The 17381-nt window shown below is 39.4% G+C and overlaps 2 protein-coding genes across 5 annotated transcripts in view; both read right to left on the reverse strand.

The window, feature by feature from the left end:
• LOC129744705 (60S ribosomal protein L11) overlaps positions 1-17381 on the reverse strand; it is a 259877-nt gene that overhangs the window by 194270 nt on the left and 48226 nt on the right. The gene's annotated exons all lie outside the window — the stretch shown is intronic.
• Positions 7-17381, reverse strand: part of LOC129744701 (visual system homeobox 2-like) — a 166886-nt gene continuing 149511 nt past the window's right edge. Inside the window, exons 5-7 of one of the 4 annotated variants that reach the window (XM_055737364.1) lie at positions 11857-12046; positions 11029-11659; positions 7-1657 (exon numbers count right to left, since the gene is read on the reverse strand). In XM_055737364.1, coding sequence (XP_055593339.1) covers positions 1249-1657; positions 11029-11659; positions 11857-12046 — 1230 coding nt within the window. In that variant the 3' untranslated portion in view covers positions 7-1248. Of the gene's footprint in view, positions 1658-10992; positions 11660-11856; positions 12047-17381 lie in introns of all 4 variants that reach the window. The other 3 variants (XM_055737365.1, XM_055737362.1, XM_055737363.1) reach the window with 3 other exon arrangements.

Raw genomic sequence — 17381 nt, forward strand, 5'->3', positions numbered from 1 at the left:
ATTTACAATATTACATTGATGACAATATAGTTGTTTCTTAGTGTAATTTACGTTGAGTCAAGATGTATTAGTTTCGCATGTTTTTTTTTTTTTCTATACAAGATTTTCATATTTCATGAGTATATGTTCAGTGTTTAATGTATTTACATAGTATTCCGTCCATGACATAACTCGATGAACACATTCCTAAAATTCACACGGTCCATGGCAACCGTTCTCAAATTTCTCGGACATTCCACATTCGCCAAGTTCAGAGTAATTATTATTAAATTCGTTTGCTTAACTAGAAGACTATACTCTTCATGTTCGCTCTTTATGATCTGAACAAATTTAGTTTTCTATAAGTACGATGCATGTTTGATTAAAGCTTCTCTACATTACATTTGTTAGATGCTTTTTTTCGCTGTTGTATACCTAAATGCGATAAATAATAATCACACTGTACAATGAAATTTGTTCATTGAAATAGAACTTATGTACATTTTGTGTTAACGATTTTCGTTAGATTTTGTTGTGCCGTTGTCGTTGTTTGAAGTGAATTTTTTGCTTGTCTTAGATTGTTAGTGCCAATTATTGTTATTGTTTTCTGTTCAGAAGCTACCTTGAACATGTGAATAAATCTAACTGCAGAACTCATTTGAGCATATTTAAAAATATCATTTAATTTTTTCTTCGAAAATAGTCAATCAATCTACATTCAGAGACGTAACCTTGTAGAAGAGTCCTCCATAGTCTGATTATTATTTTTATTAGTGTTTATTGTATTTTTTTGCGTTAGGTTACGTCACTGTCTGCACATGCTGAGCTAGGAACACAGACGTCATGTTTGCTGACTTTATACACAATTCCTTAAATTTTTCTAGCAACTGACGAAACAATTTACTCAACACATTGCACTGGTTTTGTATTCATAAGAAATGTACAAGATTATGCGGACAAATTTTACAAGAAAACATAAAATAGAAAAATCTGTTATTCTTAAACTGTGCTGAAACTATCATCGATGTTGTATTTCTTAGCCATAACATAAAATATGAGATCTATTTTTTGTATACATAAGCCATATTCTAATCTGCTCTAGTTGAAGGAGTAATCAAAAGTTTGCGCCTTATCTTTCTATACTCAAACAGCATTCCTACTACTAATGACTGGGATTTGATCTCGCAGATTGTACCAGGCCTATTATGTTACAGAACTCACAAAAGGCAGAATTTGTCATTATCCGCTTGCAATGAGCAAGTTCTAATGTCAAAAGGTGGCCACATTGGGGCTGTTGCTGCGACACTTGATCGAGATGGCCGATCCGTTGCTGCTGTTGGCTTCGGACCGTTGCTGATCGATTGCCGCCAAGTTTAGGCCTTCGACGCTCGCCGAGGAGTTGTGAAGTTGCTGCTGCTGTTGATGGTGTTGGGCTGCGTTGGCCGCGAGCAGTAAATTGTTGCCGTTGGTGTCACACGCCGGATGATTGCTGCCGCCCGGTGAGGAAGCTGATGATGCATTCTGGTGCTGCATTTGATGGTGTTGTTGTTGTTGTTGGTGATGGTGCAAGGGGTTTTGTAAGCCCGCCAGCGATCGAACCTGAAGCAGGAGTCCACTGTTTAGCAGCCGGGCCTGGTGTTCTTGAGCCTTAGCCCGTAGACAAGCGATGGAGTTGTTTCTGTTGTGCAGGATCACGAATTTTGAGAGGTTAGTGTTTGATTGAAATTGATTTAAATAAGAAATTTAATTATTAACAGTTCATACATCATAGACCTGATCATTGACAATTGTTGGTCTATGGGATTTATGAACAGTTGTATTGAAAATGAAATTTGACCTTGTATGCGTCAAGTGAAATTAAAAAGTGTTTATGAGTGAACATCAAACTTTAGCAAGATACACAAATGTTGAGATTTTTTTTATCTCGATCATGATTATGATCACGTAAAGTCGTGATTTTTATCTCCAATTGTTACCAAGGCAATCTCTTTTGTTAAATAATTTTTGCTGTGCACCGTTAAACGGGGCATCATGCAACAGCGTGGTTAGATGCAACATTTGTATACCACCGCACTGATATAATTTTTAATTTTATATAACGTAATCGAGTAATCTTTTAAATAATACAAAATGATGATGACATAATTTATGACGGACAGTATGACGGATTGGCTTAATGATATCACTTATAAACTTATTACCACAGATGATCTATTATTGGTTTAATGATCCTATTCCAATACTTTTGGTGTACAAATATTTTTCGAATAACCACCATTTTTTTTAAATAAATATTTTTATAATTCAGTTACTTGCCTGGAGTAAGATGCAACAAAATGCAAATCAGAGAGACACCTTGTAAATCTCGTTTCCATATGTTCGAATATGATTGTTTTGTATCACGCATTTGTCAACATTGAAATTTCGTTCATCCAAACATTTATTTTTATGAGTAGAATTTTTGTATAGTATTTTTTTACCCCTTAATGCAATATCCTTATGCTCAGAAAAAGTGTAATAATTGGTGTTTTTATGCGTAATGGCTTTTATGACATCAACAATTAATCAAAAACTATACATTTTTCATTAAAATCAAAGTTTGTTACAAGTTAGGCCCCTTTTCTAATTAAAAAATTTAAAATAACTGAAGAAACCAATAATGTTTCTGACTTCTTCAATTTGACGTCCCACTAACCTTAAAACTTTTGATGCATAAAGGGTATGGTATGGACGTGAGTTTTTTTTGTATTTAACTGATTTATTTGAAGCGACTCATACGATTAGGTTTCAAGAAGCCAAACTCGATTTTTTGTTTTTACAATCGTTTGCTTGGCTTAGCACTTTTTTTTTTAGAAAAAAAAGAAGATAGAAAGGGAAATATGAAAATAAAAAGGATTATAGACGAAGATCAATAGCTTTTAGAAAAAGATAAATTTCGAACATGAAGTCCAAGTCTAGCACAGCTAGCACATCCCTCACTGGAACGTTGGGTGGTTAAATTCATTCTGGCGACAAGATGGACCTCACAACGTGAGTTTTTAGAAGCCATTGAAGTTGAAAAGTGCCAGTTGACGGTATCACATCCTGTTAAGTAGTAACGCACCGAAGTAGCCACTGGTTGTTTAGTTGACATTCGCAATATTTTGAAATACGAAAAGTTCAAGAGGATTTGAGAAGCTCTAAATCATGGGTGGCCAACATTTTCAACAGGCGGGCCAAATTTCAAAAATGAGATTGGCTGGCGGGCCAAAAAAAAACAAATTGTTCTGGAGTATAATTACAACAGATTTTTGAAAGCCATAAAAAATCATTTGCCTATGCCACATCGAGTATTGATTCATCTATATGAGTCATTTTTGTTACTTGCATATTTTTACAAATTTTGCTCCATTTGAGAAATAGTTTAACTATTAAGCAATAGGGAATGAATTATCCCTCACAGCTTATTTATGAACGTCAATCTTTTTAAGGGATTTAAAACCTCCTCGGTTTATTCATCCCAGAAATGTCAAATCGCGTGACTAATATAAAAAATGACCACCCGTTCTCCAATGTTTTCGTGTTCGCAGTTCTCAATAGGAAAAGTTAATAGAAATGTTTTAAAAAACAGGAAAATGAAATTATTGAAAAAAGAGACGTTTACAAGCTGTTGACATTTAAAAGAATAATTTTTTTCAACGAACTTCAGTTATATTATAAAAAATATTAATTTTTCAAAGTACGAACCTCAACCTCAACTCAATCCAGTTTTTTTTCAATTTTTCCAGAATCTAGATTTAACAAGTGTATTGGGAAAGCCACTATAAATAGAATGATTCAAACTTGATTATTTTATAATCATTGCACCTTTTAAAATATAAAATTTTGCTGCCAAAAACCGTTCTTCAGAGATTTGTCAGTACTAAACCGGTTCCGGTTGAATTCTACTATCCAACTGTGAATTCTGTTTAGTTTTTCATTATTGATGTACATACATACAGAGCACGTTATCAATTTAAATATATATGAATTTGGTTTAATTTTCACTAATATACCTTTTTCTGTTGAAGCTTAGGAAAAAATAACAAATTGGAAAAATTTACTGAGCAAACTTTCTACATTTTACATAATTTGCAAAAGTTTTCAAATTTTGATGGTTGAACGAAGTTTTTGAAATAGAATTCAAGTAACGAATGATTGAAATTGTTGTAAAAGCATAATTTTAATTATGATGTTGATGTGATTCGGTGATTTTTTTTTACGATTTTTATACGTTTGCGATACGATTTTACTATGTTTCTAAGGCTCCAAACTCCTCTATATTAAAACTAGTGACCGCTGGAATGCATACTTATGATATGTTGACACCAAAACCCAATCGGAAAACATTGAAAGATGTCTGATGGAATTTACAGATAATGTATCAAATACCATACAGTTTTGATAATTTGAAAATTTAATTGTTTTTGTATTCAGTGATGGTTACCTGATTTGTAAGATTATATGAGGCCCTCGGAAACGAAGGGGTATAAGTGTAAAAATGATCAATTTTGAGTGAATAAGGCCAAACGATTGTCCATGTTTCCAATTATATTTGCTGATTTTTTATGATATTTAAATTATATCCGCATACTTTTACGTTCGAAAGAAAATTGCAAATGTTCTAAAAATGAAATGCGTGTTTTCTCGAAATAAGTTTTATACACTTTAACCCCTTTGGCTTATATCAATTCAAAGAGATTTTTAGATCTTTTCTGAACTTAGTGTAGATTCAGATATATTTTTCCAAATGATATATGCAGACCAAGAAAAGCTTTCAATTCTTAGAGCATGGTTATTCCGAAAAGAGCTTCGCGGGCCACAAAAAGTTGGTCGTGGGCCACATGTGGCCCGCGGGCCATGATTTGGCCACCCATGCTCTAAATGATTTGTATTACTTTTAAGTACTATTATATTTCGTAGAAAACTTAAGCAGGACCGTTAATGTGAGTTATGTATATAATTTTTCTATTTTAGGATATATCATATAAATTTGAAAGGTTTTGATAAGCAACTGGATCCTCAGGTAAGTGGCTATGTTTTTCTTCAATGATTAATGATCTTAAAGATTATCACAAGACTATTTTTGCTGACCACCTAACTATTGGGAGGAGGCCCACCCTACGACACAGTCATCAACCATCATCATCAATGGAGCTCATCGACTGACGGACTGTCAGAAGCCTGATGCTCCTAAAACGGAAGTGAGAATAAGAAGCCATAGAAAAGTACTCTTTTATAATTGTCCGCCAAAGTCTTAACACGCTATTTTTATATCCACGAAAAGTAATAAAGTTTTTAGTATTGTTGTGTACGACGCGGCCGTTTTAATTACGTATCACAACAAAGTGGCGACGAGGTTCGTAGTACTTTCACGAATTGCCAAAAAAACTTGCCGGGAAACCGTTTTGGACAGATAGTGGTTTGGAGGTTAGGTACCATGCCCGACCCGTTCCAGCATCAGCCAAACACCGGGGAACAGACGAGTTCCAGTCTGTTGCTCCAGATCCTGTCACAACAGCAGCAGCTTATGGCAAAACTGTCCGACCAGGTATCAGCGACGCACCGAGCAATTTCGGAGTTAAACAGAGACGAAATAGCTCTTGACTCGCTCTCTAGCAACATCACGGAATTCACCTATGACCCGGAACACGGTAACACCTTCGACGCCTGGTTTTCAAGGAACGAGGACCTTTTCGACAAGGACGCCGGGAAGCTGGACGATTCAGCGAAGGTCAGACTACTCATGCGAAAATTGAACCCGGCCGCACATGATCGGTTCACGAGCTTCATCTTACCGCAGCTTTCGAGGGATCTCAAATTCAGCGAAGCTATCGAAAAGCTCACATCCATCTTCGGTTCGCCCGTATCCACATTCCATCGCAGGTACCAATGCCTGCAGACCATCAAGGAAGACGGCGAAGACTTTGTTTCCTACTCCTGCAAGGTAAACAAAGCATGCGTGGATGCGAAGATCAGGGAGATGACCGACGAACAATTTAAGTGTTTGATCCTTGTCAGCGGATTGAAGTCGCATAGAGACTCCGACATCCGTATGCGCTTAATCAACAAGATCACCGACACCGTGGATATTACTCTGCAAAAAGTGGTTGAAGAGTGCAAAAGTTTAGAAAACCTTAAACAGGACAACAGTTTGGTTGAAAAACAACTTTCAGCAACATCAGTGAACGCAGTTCAGCAACATAGTTTTTCCAAACCAAACTATAAACAACCCTCATCCAAGTCTACAGCAAACAACCACCCGAAAACCCCCTGCTGGTCATGCGGGGGAATGCACTTCAACCGAGATTGCCCGTACCGAGAGCATCAGTGCCGTGATTGCCGGAAGAAGGGGCACAAGGAGGGGTATTGTACCTGCTTCCTCAAAAAGGCCCCCGGGAAGAAGAAGTTTCAACCGAAAAACAAAACATGCTAAGTTGTTTCGGTGAAAAGCGTGAACCAGCGGAGGAAGTATGCGGAAGTTCTGATCAACAACTGTCCAGTCCGGTTGCAGATAGATTCGGCGTCCGATATTACTATTATTTCGGACACAAACTGGCGACAACTCGGACAACCGCTGGGACAAGCACCGTGCGACGCGAGAACAGTTTCCGGAGAACCACTCGATCTCGCTCTGGAGTTCTGGGCCGAGGCACAAATCGGCGGCGTGACAAAATCAGGTTTGTGTCGTGTTGCTTCTGCTAATCTTGATCTGAATATTTTAGGCTCAGATTGGTTAGACCTTTTCGGCTTGTGGGACGTACCAATAAGTGCTTACTGCAACCAAGTAAACACGACATCGCAATCATCCAAGCACTTTTGGCAAACGAAATTCCCAAAGGTTTTCACCGAGAGTATGGGCCTGTGTACCAAGGTTAAGGCTCAACTGACGCTAAAGGGCAACCCGAAACCAGTATTCCGTCCTAAGCGTCCGGTTTCGTACAGCATGCAGGCTGCAGTCGAAGACGAACTTCATCGGCTCGAAAGTCTGGGCATCCTCCAAGCAGTCGACCATTCGGACTGGGCGGCACCAATAGTGGCAGTGCGGAAACCGACAGGCAAAATCCGTATATGTGCTGACTTTTCGACGGGTTTGAACGCCGTTCTCGAACCCAATCAGTACCCGTTGCCGCGCCCGGAAGACATCTTTGCTAAAATGTCCGGATGCAAGTTCTTCAGCCACATCGATTTGTCAGACGCGTATCTGCAGGTCGAGGTGGACCAGCGGGACCAACAATTGCTCACCATCAATACCCATCTCGGATTGTTCCGGTATACCCGGCTGAGTCCTGGAGTGAAATCGGCTCCCGGTGCGTTCCAGAAAATAATCGACACCATAATTGCCAACTTGGAACTCTGCTGCGGTTATCTCGACGATCTGATTGTAGGTGGACGAACCGTGGAGGAGCACAACCGCAATGTGGACCGTATTTTGGGCAAACTGGAGGAATTTGGATTCACTGTGCGCATCGAAAAGTGTAATTTCAATATGCGCCAAGTGAAGTACCTCGGACAGATCTTAGACGGAGATGGTATCCGTCCCGACCCGGACAAAACTGCAGCGATTGCTTCTATGCCCGCTCCCCACGATGTACCCACTCTTCGTTCTTACCTTGGGGCCGTAAATTACTACGCCAAGTATGTCCCCGAAATGCGCAAGTTACGGTACCCAATGGATCAACTGTTGAAAACCGGAACGCCGTGGGAATGGTCCCATGAATGTCAACAAGCGTTTAACCGGTTCCGAGAAATTCTTCAATCGCCGCTGGCACTCATGCACTACAATCCAGACCTGGAAATCGTCGTGTCGGCGGATGCATCGCAGTACGGAATAGGAGCCCGAATCGCACACAAATTGCCAGATGGTCATGTTAAGGCAATTTGTCACGCTTGTCGCAGTCTCACCCCAGCAGAATCCAACTATAGCCAAATCGAAAAAGAAGGCCTTGCCTTAGTTTTCGCCGTTACCCGTTTCCACCGGATGATCTTCGGAAGACGGTTCACCTTGGAAACCGACCACAAACCACTTCTGTCCATCTTCGGTTCCAAACAAGGCATTCCTACGTACACGGCGAATCGGCTACAACGGTGGGCACTAACCTTACTCTTGTATGATTTCAGCATCACGTACATCAATACAGATAGCTTCGGGTATGCCGATATTCTCTCCAGGCTGATTAACAAGCACACTCGGCCAAAAGGATTACGTGATTGCATCCATCGAGTTGGAAGATTCTATGAATGAAATCGTCAAGCAATCTCTAGAATTTCTTCCAATCACATTCAAGGTAGTGCAGCGAGAAACACGATGCGACGAAATTCTGCAGGAGGTTTTCAAGTTTGTGCAGCAAGGTTGGCCATCGAATACATCTGACATTTGCTCAAACTTACAACCATTTGTACAACGTCGAGCGAGTCTTTCCAACGTTGGGCAATGTCTTATGTACGGAGAGCGTCTAGTGATTCCAACCAAGCTGCAACCTAAAGTGCTTCACCCAGGCATCGAGCGAATGAGGTCAGTCGCCAGAAACTATGTTTACTGGCCAGGGATCGACGATCAAATAGCATAACGAGTCAAGTCTTGCATCGAGTGCTCTAAAGCAGCCAAAACCAACATCAAAACGAATCTGCAAAGTTGGCCAGCACCTGAGCGACAGTGGCAGCGCATTCATGCTGACTTTGCTGGCCCCGTCGATGGAAATTTTTTCTTGATCGTGGTAGATTCGTACAGCAAGTGGCCCGAGGTTATGCCGACGAAACGAATCTCTACCGCTGCGACACTCAACATGTTTCGAGAAATCTTCGCCCGGCATGGTATGCCGGAAACACTAGTGACCGACAACGGAACCCAGTTTACTAGTGAATGCTTCGAACGCTACTGTGAGTCCAACGGTATTTTGCATCTGCGTACTCCACCATACCACCCACAGTCAAATGGGCTCGCCGAACGGTTCGTCGATACATTCAAGCGAGGAATGAAGAAAATAACAACGGGGGGAGAGGCCCTTCGTGAAGCTATCGACACCTTCCTCCTGTGTTACCGTTCTACCCCGTGTCGTAGCGCACCTTCTGGTAAATCGCCTGCAGAGCTGTTGGTAGGCAGGAAGCTGCGTACCGCACTGGACTTGTTAAAACCTTCTGCACCACCAACACAGTCCAACCATACCGCACAGGAGGCTCAATTTAATCGGAAACATGGCACAAAGTCGATCAACTACGATGCCGGGGATTTGGTCTGGGCAAAACAACATCGAAACAATGCCTGGACATGGGAAGCTGGCCGAGTCATCGAGCGTGTTGGCCATGTCTTATACAACATCTGGCTGACGGATGGCCAGAACCTAGTGCGCTCACACTGCAACCAACTTCGTAAGCGATACTCTTCAGACCAGCCCGACCAACAACAATCTTCGGATTCAGTTCGCCTATCACTTGACATTCTGTTGGGTTCCTGCGGAATGAATCGAGCTGAAACCGAATCCACAACACCTGCGCCGGAAAAAGGTTTATTTTCGGGAATCATCCAGCCAACCGGAAATGGATCACTGTCAGCTGTTCAGCCACCAGGTGTACGTCGTCGTCGTTCTACAATTCCCCAAAACGCTACTACTCAGCCAGAACAAGTGCAGCCTCGCCTCTCTTCTCGTGTAAGAAGAGCACCCGTGAGGTATGCACCGTATCAGTTTTATTGAAGGGGGAGATGTTGGGAGGAGGCCCACCCTACGACACAGTCATCAACCATCATCATCAATGGAGCTCATCGACTGACGGACTGTCAGAAGCCTGATGCTCCTAAAACGGAAGTGAGAATAAGAAGCCATAGAAAAGTACTCTTTTATAATTGTCCGCCAAAGTCTTAACACGCTATTTTTATATCCACGAAAAGTAATAAAGTTTTTAGTATTGTTGTGTACGACGCGGCCGTTTTAATTACGTATCACAACACTAACAAAGCTGTTTGGTCCGAGAGTGTGAATAATGTATCAGTTTCATGCACACTTTCTACAGAAGCACCTTGTCTTACATCAACTAATACAAAAATTTGTTTCTTATTCGACGTACAAGCTAGCCCACGAAACTTGTGTAAAATTTCCAACAATCTTTTTGATCCATTTTTTATTTTTGCTGGGCCATCAGATGTCTCACACACCAAAGAGAACTGTCAAAACCAAACTGAGGAAAAAAACAAAATTTTGATCAGTTTTGAACAGGTAGTATGAACTGTTTGGCATGTTCCAAGAAGATTGCTGTTAAAGTTTCGTAACACTTTCAACCAAATATCTTAAAAGTTTATCACTATTTCCTTCAAGTTTGATGTGCTAAATGCCTCAAAAGTGCAAAAATAGAGGAATGAATAAAAGTTTATCACCGGTACTTTTTATACGTTTTTTAATTATTGACTTTTTTCGGTTAATGTAACAAATTTTTTAATTTAAAATTTACGTAACGTTTCGGGATACTCTGGGGGACATCTGATGATGGGTGAAGAAAAATAACCCGGAACGTTACGTAAATGTTGAAAAAAAAGTTGTTTCACTCACCGTAAAAAGTCAATAAGAATAAACCGTACAAAATAAAAGAAGTAAATTCTGTCCAGTCAAAAGTAACTCTTATCGCATTTATCGCATCCGTCTAAGTTCATATACGATTACGCCTTTTCGAAAATTGGGCACTTGAAAACTTTATTTGTAACTTTTGAACGGCGTAATAGATGGCACTGTTTCTTTTCCATTTTCAACGTATTTTTTTATGTAAGCATTTGAAATTTTACACACTTTTTTTAAGATTTTATGTTCGAGCTTGTACGTCTGTTCTCTGTGCTATAGGCTGTAGGCCAAGTAACGAATACGGAACCATCTCTAGGAAAACATGACTTGAAGTAAGGAACACTTGCTAATAGAAGTTTAATATACGATTTCTTGACGCATACAGTTGCCAATTCATCCAATAATATAAAATGAGAATAGCATAAATAGTATAAGAAAATTAAATCACCGTATGTAGGAGACAGGATCGCGGTAGTCAACCCACCTAAACACTTCGGGGTCGTTTTCGGGATGGTAGCTGTTAGTAGCAGAACTCCCGGTGGGTCCGGAATTAGCACTCGTGGGGCTGGTCGTACCGGTTGTCAGCTTGAACTCCTTGCTGTCAATGGGACTGTGATGCTGCGAGGGGTTCATGCCGGATGACGTCGACGACGATGTATGCGAATGGTGATGGTGAGGATGATGTGCGGTGTGGTGCGACCCAAGAATGCCTCCGGATTGCATCATTGGAGATGTCCGGTGTCGTCCTGCCAAAGAACCCGCAGATAATGCTGGTGGTGGTGGAGTTATCGATGCAGCCGACGGGCTGTTGATAGGCGAACTAGCCGAGCCAGGTGATAGATGCGAGAGGGCACTTCCTGAAGCTGCCCCATGGTGACTGCTGAGAACTCCGTTGGAGTTGGAACTTAAATGGTTACTACTGCTACTACTTGTACTGCCACAGTTGGTACTTCCTGGTGGATACAGGCCTGGTGATTTGATGGGCGATAGTCCATGATTATTTAGGCTAGATCCAGCGCTTATGTCACTGGCCTCTGTCCGAGTTTCCTCCCGGTCACTATTTTCTTCGGAACTTTTCAATGCTTCAGCTGCTTCCAATGATTTCTTGTGCATACCTGAAGAAAAACGAAACATTATTAGAAAGGTAGAAAATCGATAAATGAAATGCGTGTTGATAGAGATGAGTTTTCCAGAGCGCAAGATTAATCGAACATATAGGAAAAATGAGTGAAACATGCGTCGATCCTAACGGAAATTCAACTAATCAAGCAGCGCAAGATGTGAGCGTAGTGAAAAACAGAAAGATATTTACTTTTCATCTCCATACCTAGAAGCCACGGCGCGACGCTTTCGTTCTCTTTGGCCGACTTGAGGATAGTATCCGGCAGCGGAAGCGAGTGTCTCACCATGGCCCCGTACAGTCCATACTCGGCCATGATCGTACTTCGGCCCCAGCACTTCTCAGTCTTGCGCCATTTCGCTCGCCGGTTCTGGAACCAAACCTGCCGAAGAAAGAGAAAATTGAGATGACGAATTAGAAACTGCTGGAAAACCACAGGCTCTATGGAACGTGCAAAAGTACCAACTGAACCGGATTAAGGTTATTAATTATTATCGTCTTTTGTCTGATTGCGGTTCCAGTCAATGTGCCGCATAGAAAAGCCATTTATGATGAGCTTCGAGACCAACACAGGCTCATAATTATTAATATTACCTACTACTTCCCAATTGCTGCTGTTATTGGAATTCTAAACCAGGGAAAGGCTGAAGCGAAGGATTCCATATGGCCACATGTGCCACCCTCATTCTCTCTCTTAGGAAGATTTGGAATGCTGCCGTTCCTTATGATGACAGCAATAATACGCTTTCGATTGCCACTAATCGCATTAGGCAGAATTTGCTCTTCACTTCGCTCGTTTAAAGCTGTTGTATTTTCGATTATGCTCTCAAACCTGTCTAATCGTCAATTGATAAAGAATGAAGTTGAATGAAAAGGATCTTCTCCTTGCAAGAATAATGCTTGGATGTGACGAGAAGACATTCGGTTATTAGTTTCATAATTCTCAACAAGAATAACATTAACATAGGCTTGGCAGATACCGTTAAACGGGGCACCATGCGATGCAACAGTATTTTTTACCCCTAAATGTATGTAGCTCCCTCAAGCTTTTTTTCCACCATTTTTGCCAGAAAAAATGTAAAATTTCATTCGAACAAAACCAAAAATTACTGCAATTGGTGCCTTCTACGCTATGGCATCACAAATAGGGGAAAACTGTACAAGACAAATATACACTAACCTACGGCCTCGAATGATGTTTTTCTTCATTTTTATTGTAGCAAACAAACTTTTTCATCATTCAATAGATGAAAAGTTCACAAAATTTACTATGGTTCTTAGAAACAGAGGAATTAATGGAATCAGCGTGAAACTTGTAATTTTTCATAAATAACATATAAGGTTTTATGGTAAAACAGCCTGCACAATCTGATCAAACTATAGCTTATCGTTTTATCACTCATGTGCACTTTCGGAAGACTATAAATATTTTGTTGCATTTTATTAACTTCCTACAAATTTTTATCAAAAATCAATCATATGAAAATTGGGGCAGAATGCCCACATGACCACGTGTTTTACGCTCAAATTTTGAATGCTGTTAACTTTTGAGAAAACGCTAATATCAAAACAAAATGCCATTCTTTTTATTTGCTGACTCCCAAATTACGATAACAATGCATAGTTATAACATATTTTGTTCTTGTTCGAGAGAAAACGGTGCACTTATATTCGACTCGAAAAAATTATCGGCCGCCATGTTTGCCGCGATATCACTATATCAGTCAAAAAAATTGAATTTCGTTGCCTACTTGAAGGCGTGTTATCTATAAGGATATAATAAAGTGTATTTTGAAAAGCGAAATTTTCGATGAGTTTAGCAATACTAAATGATTTTTAGCCAAAAAATGGTAGTTTACAAAAATACGATTAACATGTAACTAAACATTTGGTGTTTCAATATTTACATTCCGTATAATCATTGTTCTATTTCTTACCACCCTTCCTGTTTGGTGCGTTCTGTCCACTAGTTTTGGCGTTCTACCCCGCGGTTTGTTTTCTGGCTGTTTAAGTTTTTTACAAAAATATAGTCAAAATCGTGTTTTTATCATATTTTTTCTTTTCGATAATACGTAAATTTCATCCTTGAATCGTCGTCAATTTTCAGTTTGGTTCTTAAATGATTGGTATCGCTGTAAATAGCAATTATGCTTAGCTGGTGCGTCTTGTACAGTTTTACCCTATATCATACACTATGAATTTTCAAACGTTTTCATGTGATCTTGCATTTAAAAACAAAGTTTGTTGCAATTTACCCCTTTTTCTTAGTAGAGTGAAAATCGCATGTATTTGTAAATTTCAAAATAACTGGTGATATCAATAATTCTTCTGACTACGTCAATTTGATGTCCCAACAACCTTAACACTTTTGATATATAAGTGGTATGGTTATCTGTGGGTATTAGTTTTTTTGGAAGACATTGAAGTTGAACAGTGCTGCATGAGCCCCAGTTGACGGTACTTTCAGGAAAAAGCGGGACACAGCCGAAAAAAGCAGGACTAAAATCCATTCTTTAAAAAAAGTATAGCCAAATTCTAATGTTTTTTAACCCGCATTGATTTTGCTCAGTTTTTCTTAAATGACTTCTATTTACGATTCTCGCGTATTAACACGTTATTTAAGAGGAAATATTTCAAGTCCTAAACTGCCGTTGAAAGCATAATTGTCACATGTTACAAAAAGGCAAAGCGAGAAAAACGCAATCAAAATTTCACAAAAACACCTTGCCGTTATCGCATAGTTTCGCAAATTTCTTCAATTAATTGTCAATTGCTGTGCTGAAAATGTCGCAACCGCGAGAGAAGCGATACCAGAAGAGGACAATCAATCCGTTTGAAGTGAATACGGTCCTGGGACAAGTTCCGGATGAAGTAAGTCTGGCGGAATAGTTCGTAAACATTAAAAAATAGACTCCGGTATTTTGCGAGGTGCGTCAAAATCAAAAACTCAAAGCAAAACCAAACCGACAATTACATATGACCATCCTGGACAATGGTGGATTACAGTTCCACGGCGCCGGAAGAGTAATAATTTAACTAATGTTGTGAAGCGGTGCACTCTTCCGAGCGCCGGCAACGAACCCGAAGCAGTTTGCAGAGTTTTTCTTGCACATGCTGGGATGTCGCGAAAACAGTGACCCTTCCCCTCTTTATATCTCCGTGATCCTCTGCCGACTATCAAGGACACGAATGCCAAGTTTGGTGAAAATCTATTTAGACGTTCCGAAGTTACAATATGTTCATTTCTTGAGTGTGACAAATATGCGTTCAATCGTCTCAGTGTGACTGTTATGCGTCCATTTGTCCCAGTGTGACAAATTGACTTTGAATTTTTCTTGAAATTTTTAGAATAAACTTCATGTTTCGCCAAAGAATTTCAAAAATACGTATCAAATTATGACGATCGGCACCAAAAAGTCAAAAACGTCGAAATGTCACATGTGACAATTATGCGTCCAACGGCAGTAAATGTAAACGATGGATTTGATACCGCGTAAAAAACGTTTGTGTAATAGCAACTGTATTTTAAATTGTGTTTTTTTTATATTGAAAACTAAAAAACTCCATCTTTATACACTTTAAACAATTGAGTCGAAAAACGTGGTAGGTAATATAAGCCATTTTACCATTCCGGTGAAAAATTAGTTATATGTTGTTTAAATTGCATTCGTCGAACGTGCTCCAACAACGCTTAACTGAATCAGAATCTTGATCTAATGATAGGAACTTTAGAGTTATTTAGTAAAGTTTTATCATACTCTATAAAAAATACTGCTTATTTATTTTTTTAAAGGCGTATTTGAAAGATTTTCTGTGTCGAACCAATTAATTCAAATTGATACTAAAGTTTGATTTTGTCCAGTGTAAGTCAGAAAATTCTGTAAAAGTTTTCCAGAAAAAGCGGGACATTTTGAGAGAAAAGTGGGACGGGTCGGGACATTCAACAAACATTAACACAAACCCCCCACCTCCATTTCCCCAAAAACTCATATAGACCCAGTAAGAGCTATCGAATTTGGTTGATGGTTTTTCATTAGTTCAAGAGGGATTCAGCTAAATTTTCACCCAACTTTTGACAAATGTTACGGGTTAGTTAGAGTAACTTAACTGTTAGAATAACTAGAAATGGTATATCAAAGTGTCTTTTCTCTTTCAAAGGCATTGTGAGCAAGGGATTTATGAAGCAGTAGGCTGTGATCGGAATGAAGTGCTTTAAGTAAATACATACATTTTAATTTTGATCAAGAAGGTAAATTAAAACTTCGATCGAGAAGTTTCGTGTGTTCATATCCGGTGTGTATTAACCAGAGAGATTAGATTACTAATTACCAATGTACTGATTGGGTAATATGTACCGATACTTGCTTGCACGAGTTTTCTCAGAAATTTCTTGAAAAGTCATTAAAGTGAACATGAAGTAAAATTAAAATACGAAATGAAATGGGTAAGTTAATACGTTGTTATGTACGTACATATGTATATCAACAACAATCGAGGGTGAAGTGTAAAGCCACTTTCGCTTTGTAAGAAAAAGTCACAAAATCTGTTAACAGTTAATTTTGATATTTCATTTGCATTTCACACGCGGATTTGAAAACGCATCCAAGTCCAAACTCATTAATAAGCTATTATTTTGCTAATATTCTGAAGGTAAACAACGGTTTGTTTTTTAGAATTAAACAGTAGTAAGAATATGAACAACAATTTTGTAAGGTTTAAAATCCTGGACAAAGGTTCTTCTTGCAGTCATGAAAAAAGAAAAAAAGAAAAAAATACCTATATAAACTAATTGGAAAAAGAGCCCAAATCATAAACAACATATGAACAAGATGCGCTTTGGGATTTCGCGGTTCATCTGGATGACAATGGATCGGCAAGTGGTTCGCCATCATTCCCGTGCTTCACCCTTTGTGCTCACATTTCCCACCCAAACATGAAAAGTACAGGGGAAAGCAGCTCATCGCCACGCCAGCCGAAACTGATGCGGTCCCACAACCTATTATTTTGATGAAGTTTTCTGCCAGGAAAGGTGGTGGAAGCTACAGCACAAAAGCGGTAACAGTAACAACTCTCCAAGGTATTGAATTAATTTTATAAATTTGTTTTATACTGTTGTAAATGTGGGAATTATCTACACTGCCCGGGAGAACGCACGGTTTCGGTATAAATGATTCAGTTGATGACGTCCTTGGGGAATCGCCCGGGCTTTTTTTTTCCATGCCACTGAAAAGAGATCCTGGCAAATATTTTTTTCGTAAATTAGTTGTGCTGCGAATTTGCCAGTTTTGATACTTTTTTCACGGCTGCGAACAACTTTGAAAACTGACACATCAAGCGTGAAAATTCAATTTTCCTGTTTTGAAAAGTTGTGTCCGTTTTCTGGTGGTGCTTTGTTGTTGTTGTCTTCTGAATCTTCTTTTTGGAATCGGCTTTTGGAATTGAATGAAATTGGAAAATTGCCAAAAAGTGGACGACTTTGTCGTTTCGGCTTGTGTCGGAAGTGGCAGCCGGAAGATTCTTTTCTTTGCATTCTTAATCCGGCATTCCAACCAACATAAATCTGTATCAATTTTCTAAAAGTTTTGTCGAAGGACAATAGAAAAAGCTCAAGAACCTACACAGTAAATTTTTGCCTCGGTTTCCAGCAAAAAAAATTGCTGGAAACGTTCAGCAATCCAAATGTTTGCTGAAAACCAGCAATCGGTTTTCGAATTGCT

The sequence above is a fragment of the Uranotaenia lowii genome, chromosome 2 (genome assembly GCF_029784155.1).
Source record: "Uranotaenia lowii strain MFRU-FL chromosome 2, ASM2978415v1, whole genome shotgun sequence".
NCBI lineage: Eukaryota > Metazoa > Arthropoda > Insecta > Diptera > Culicidae > Uranotaenia > Uranotaenia lowii.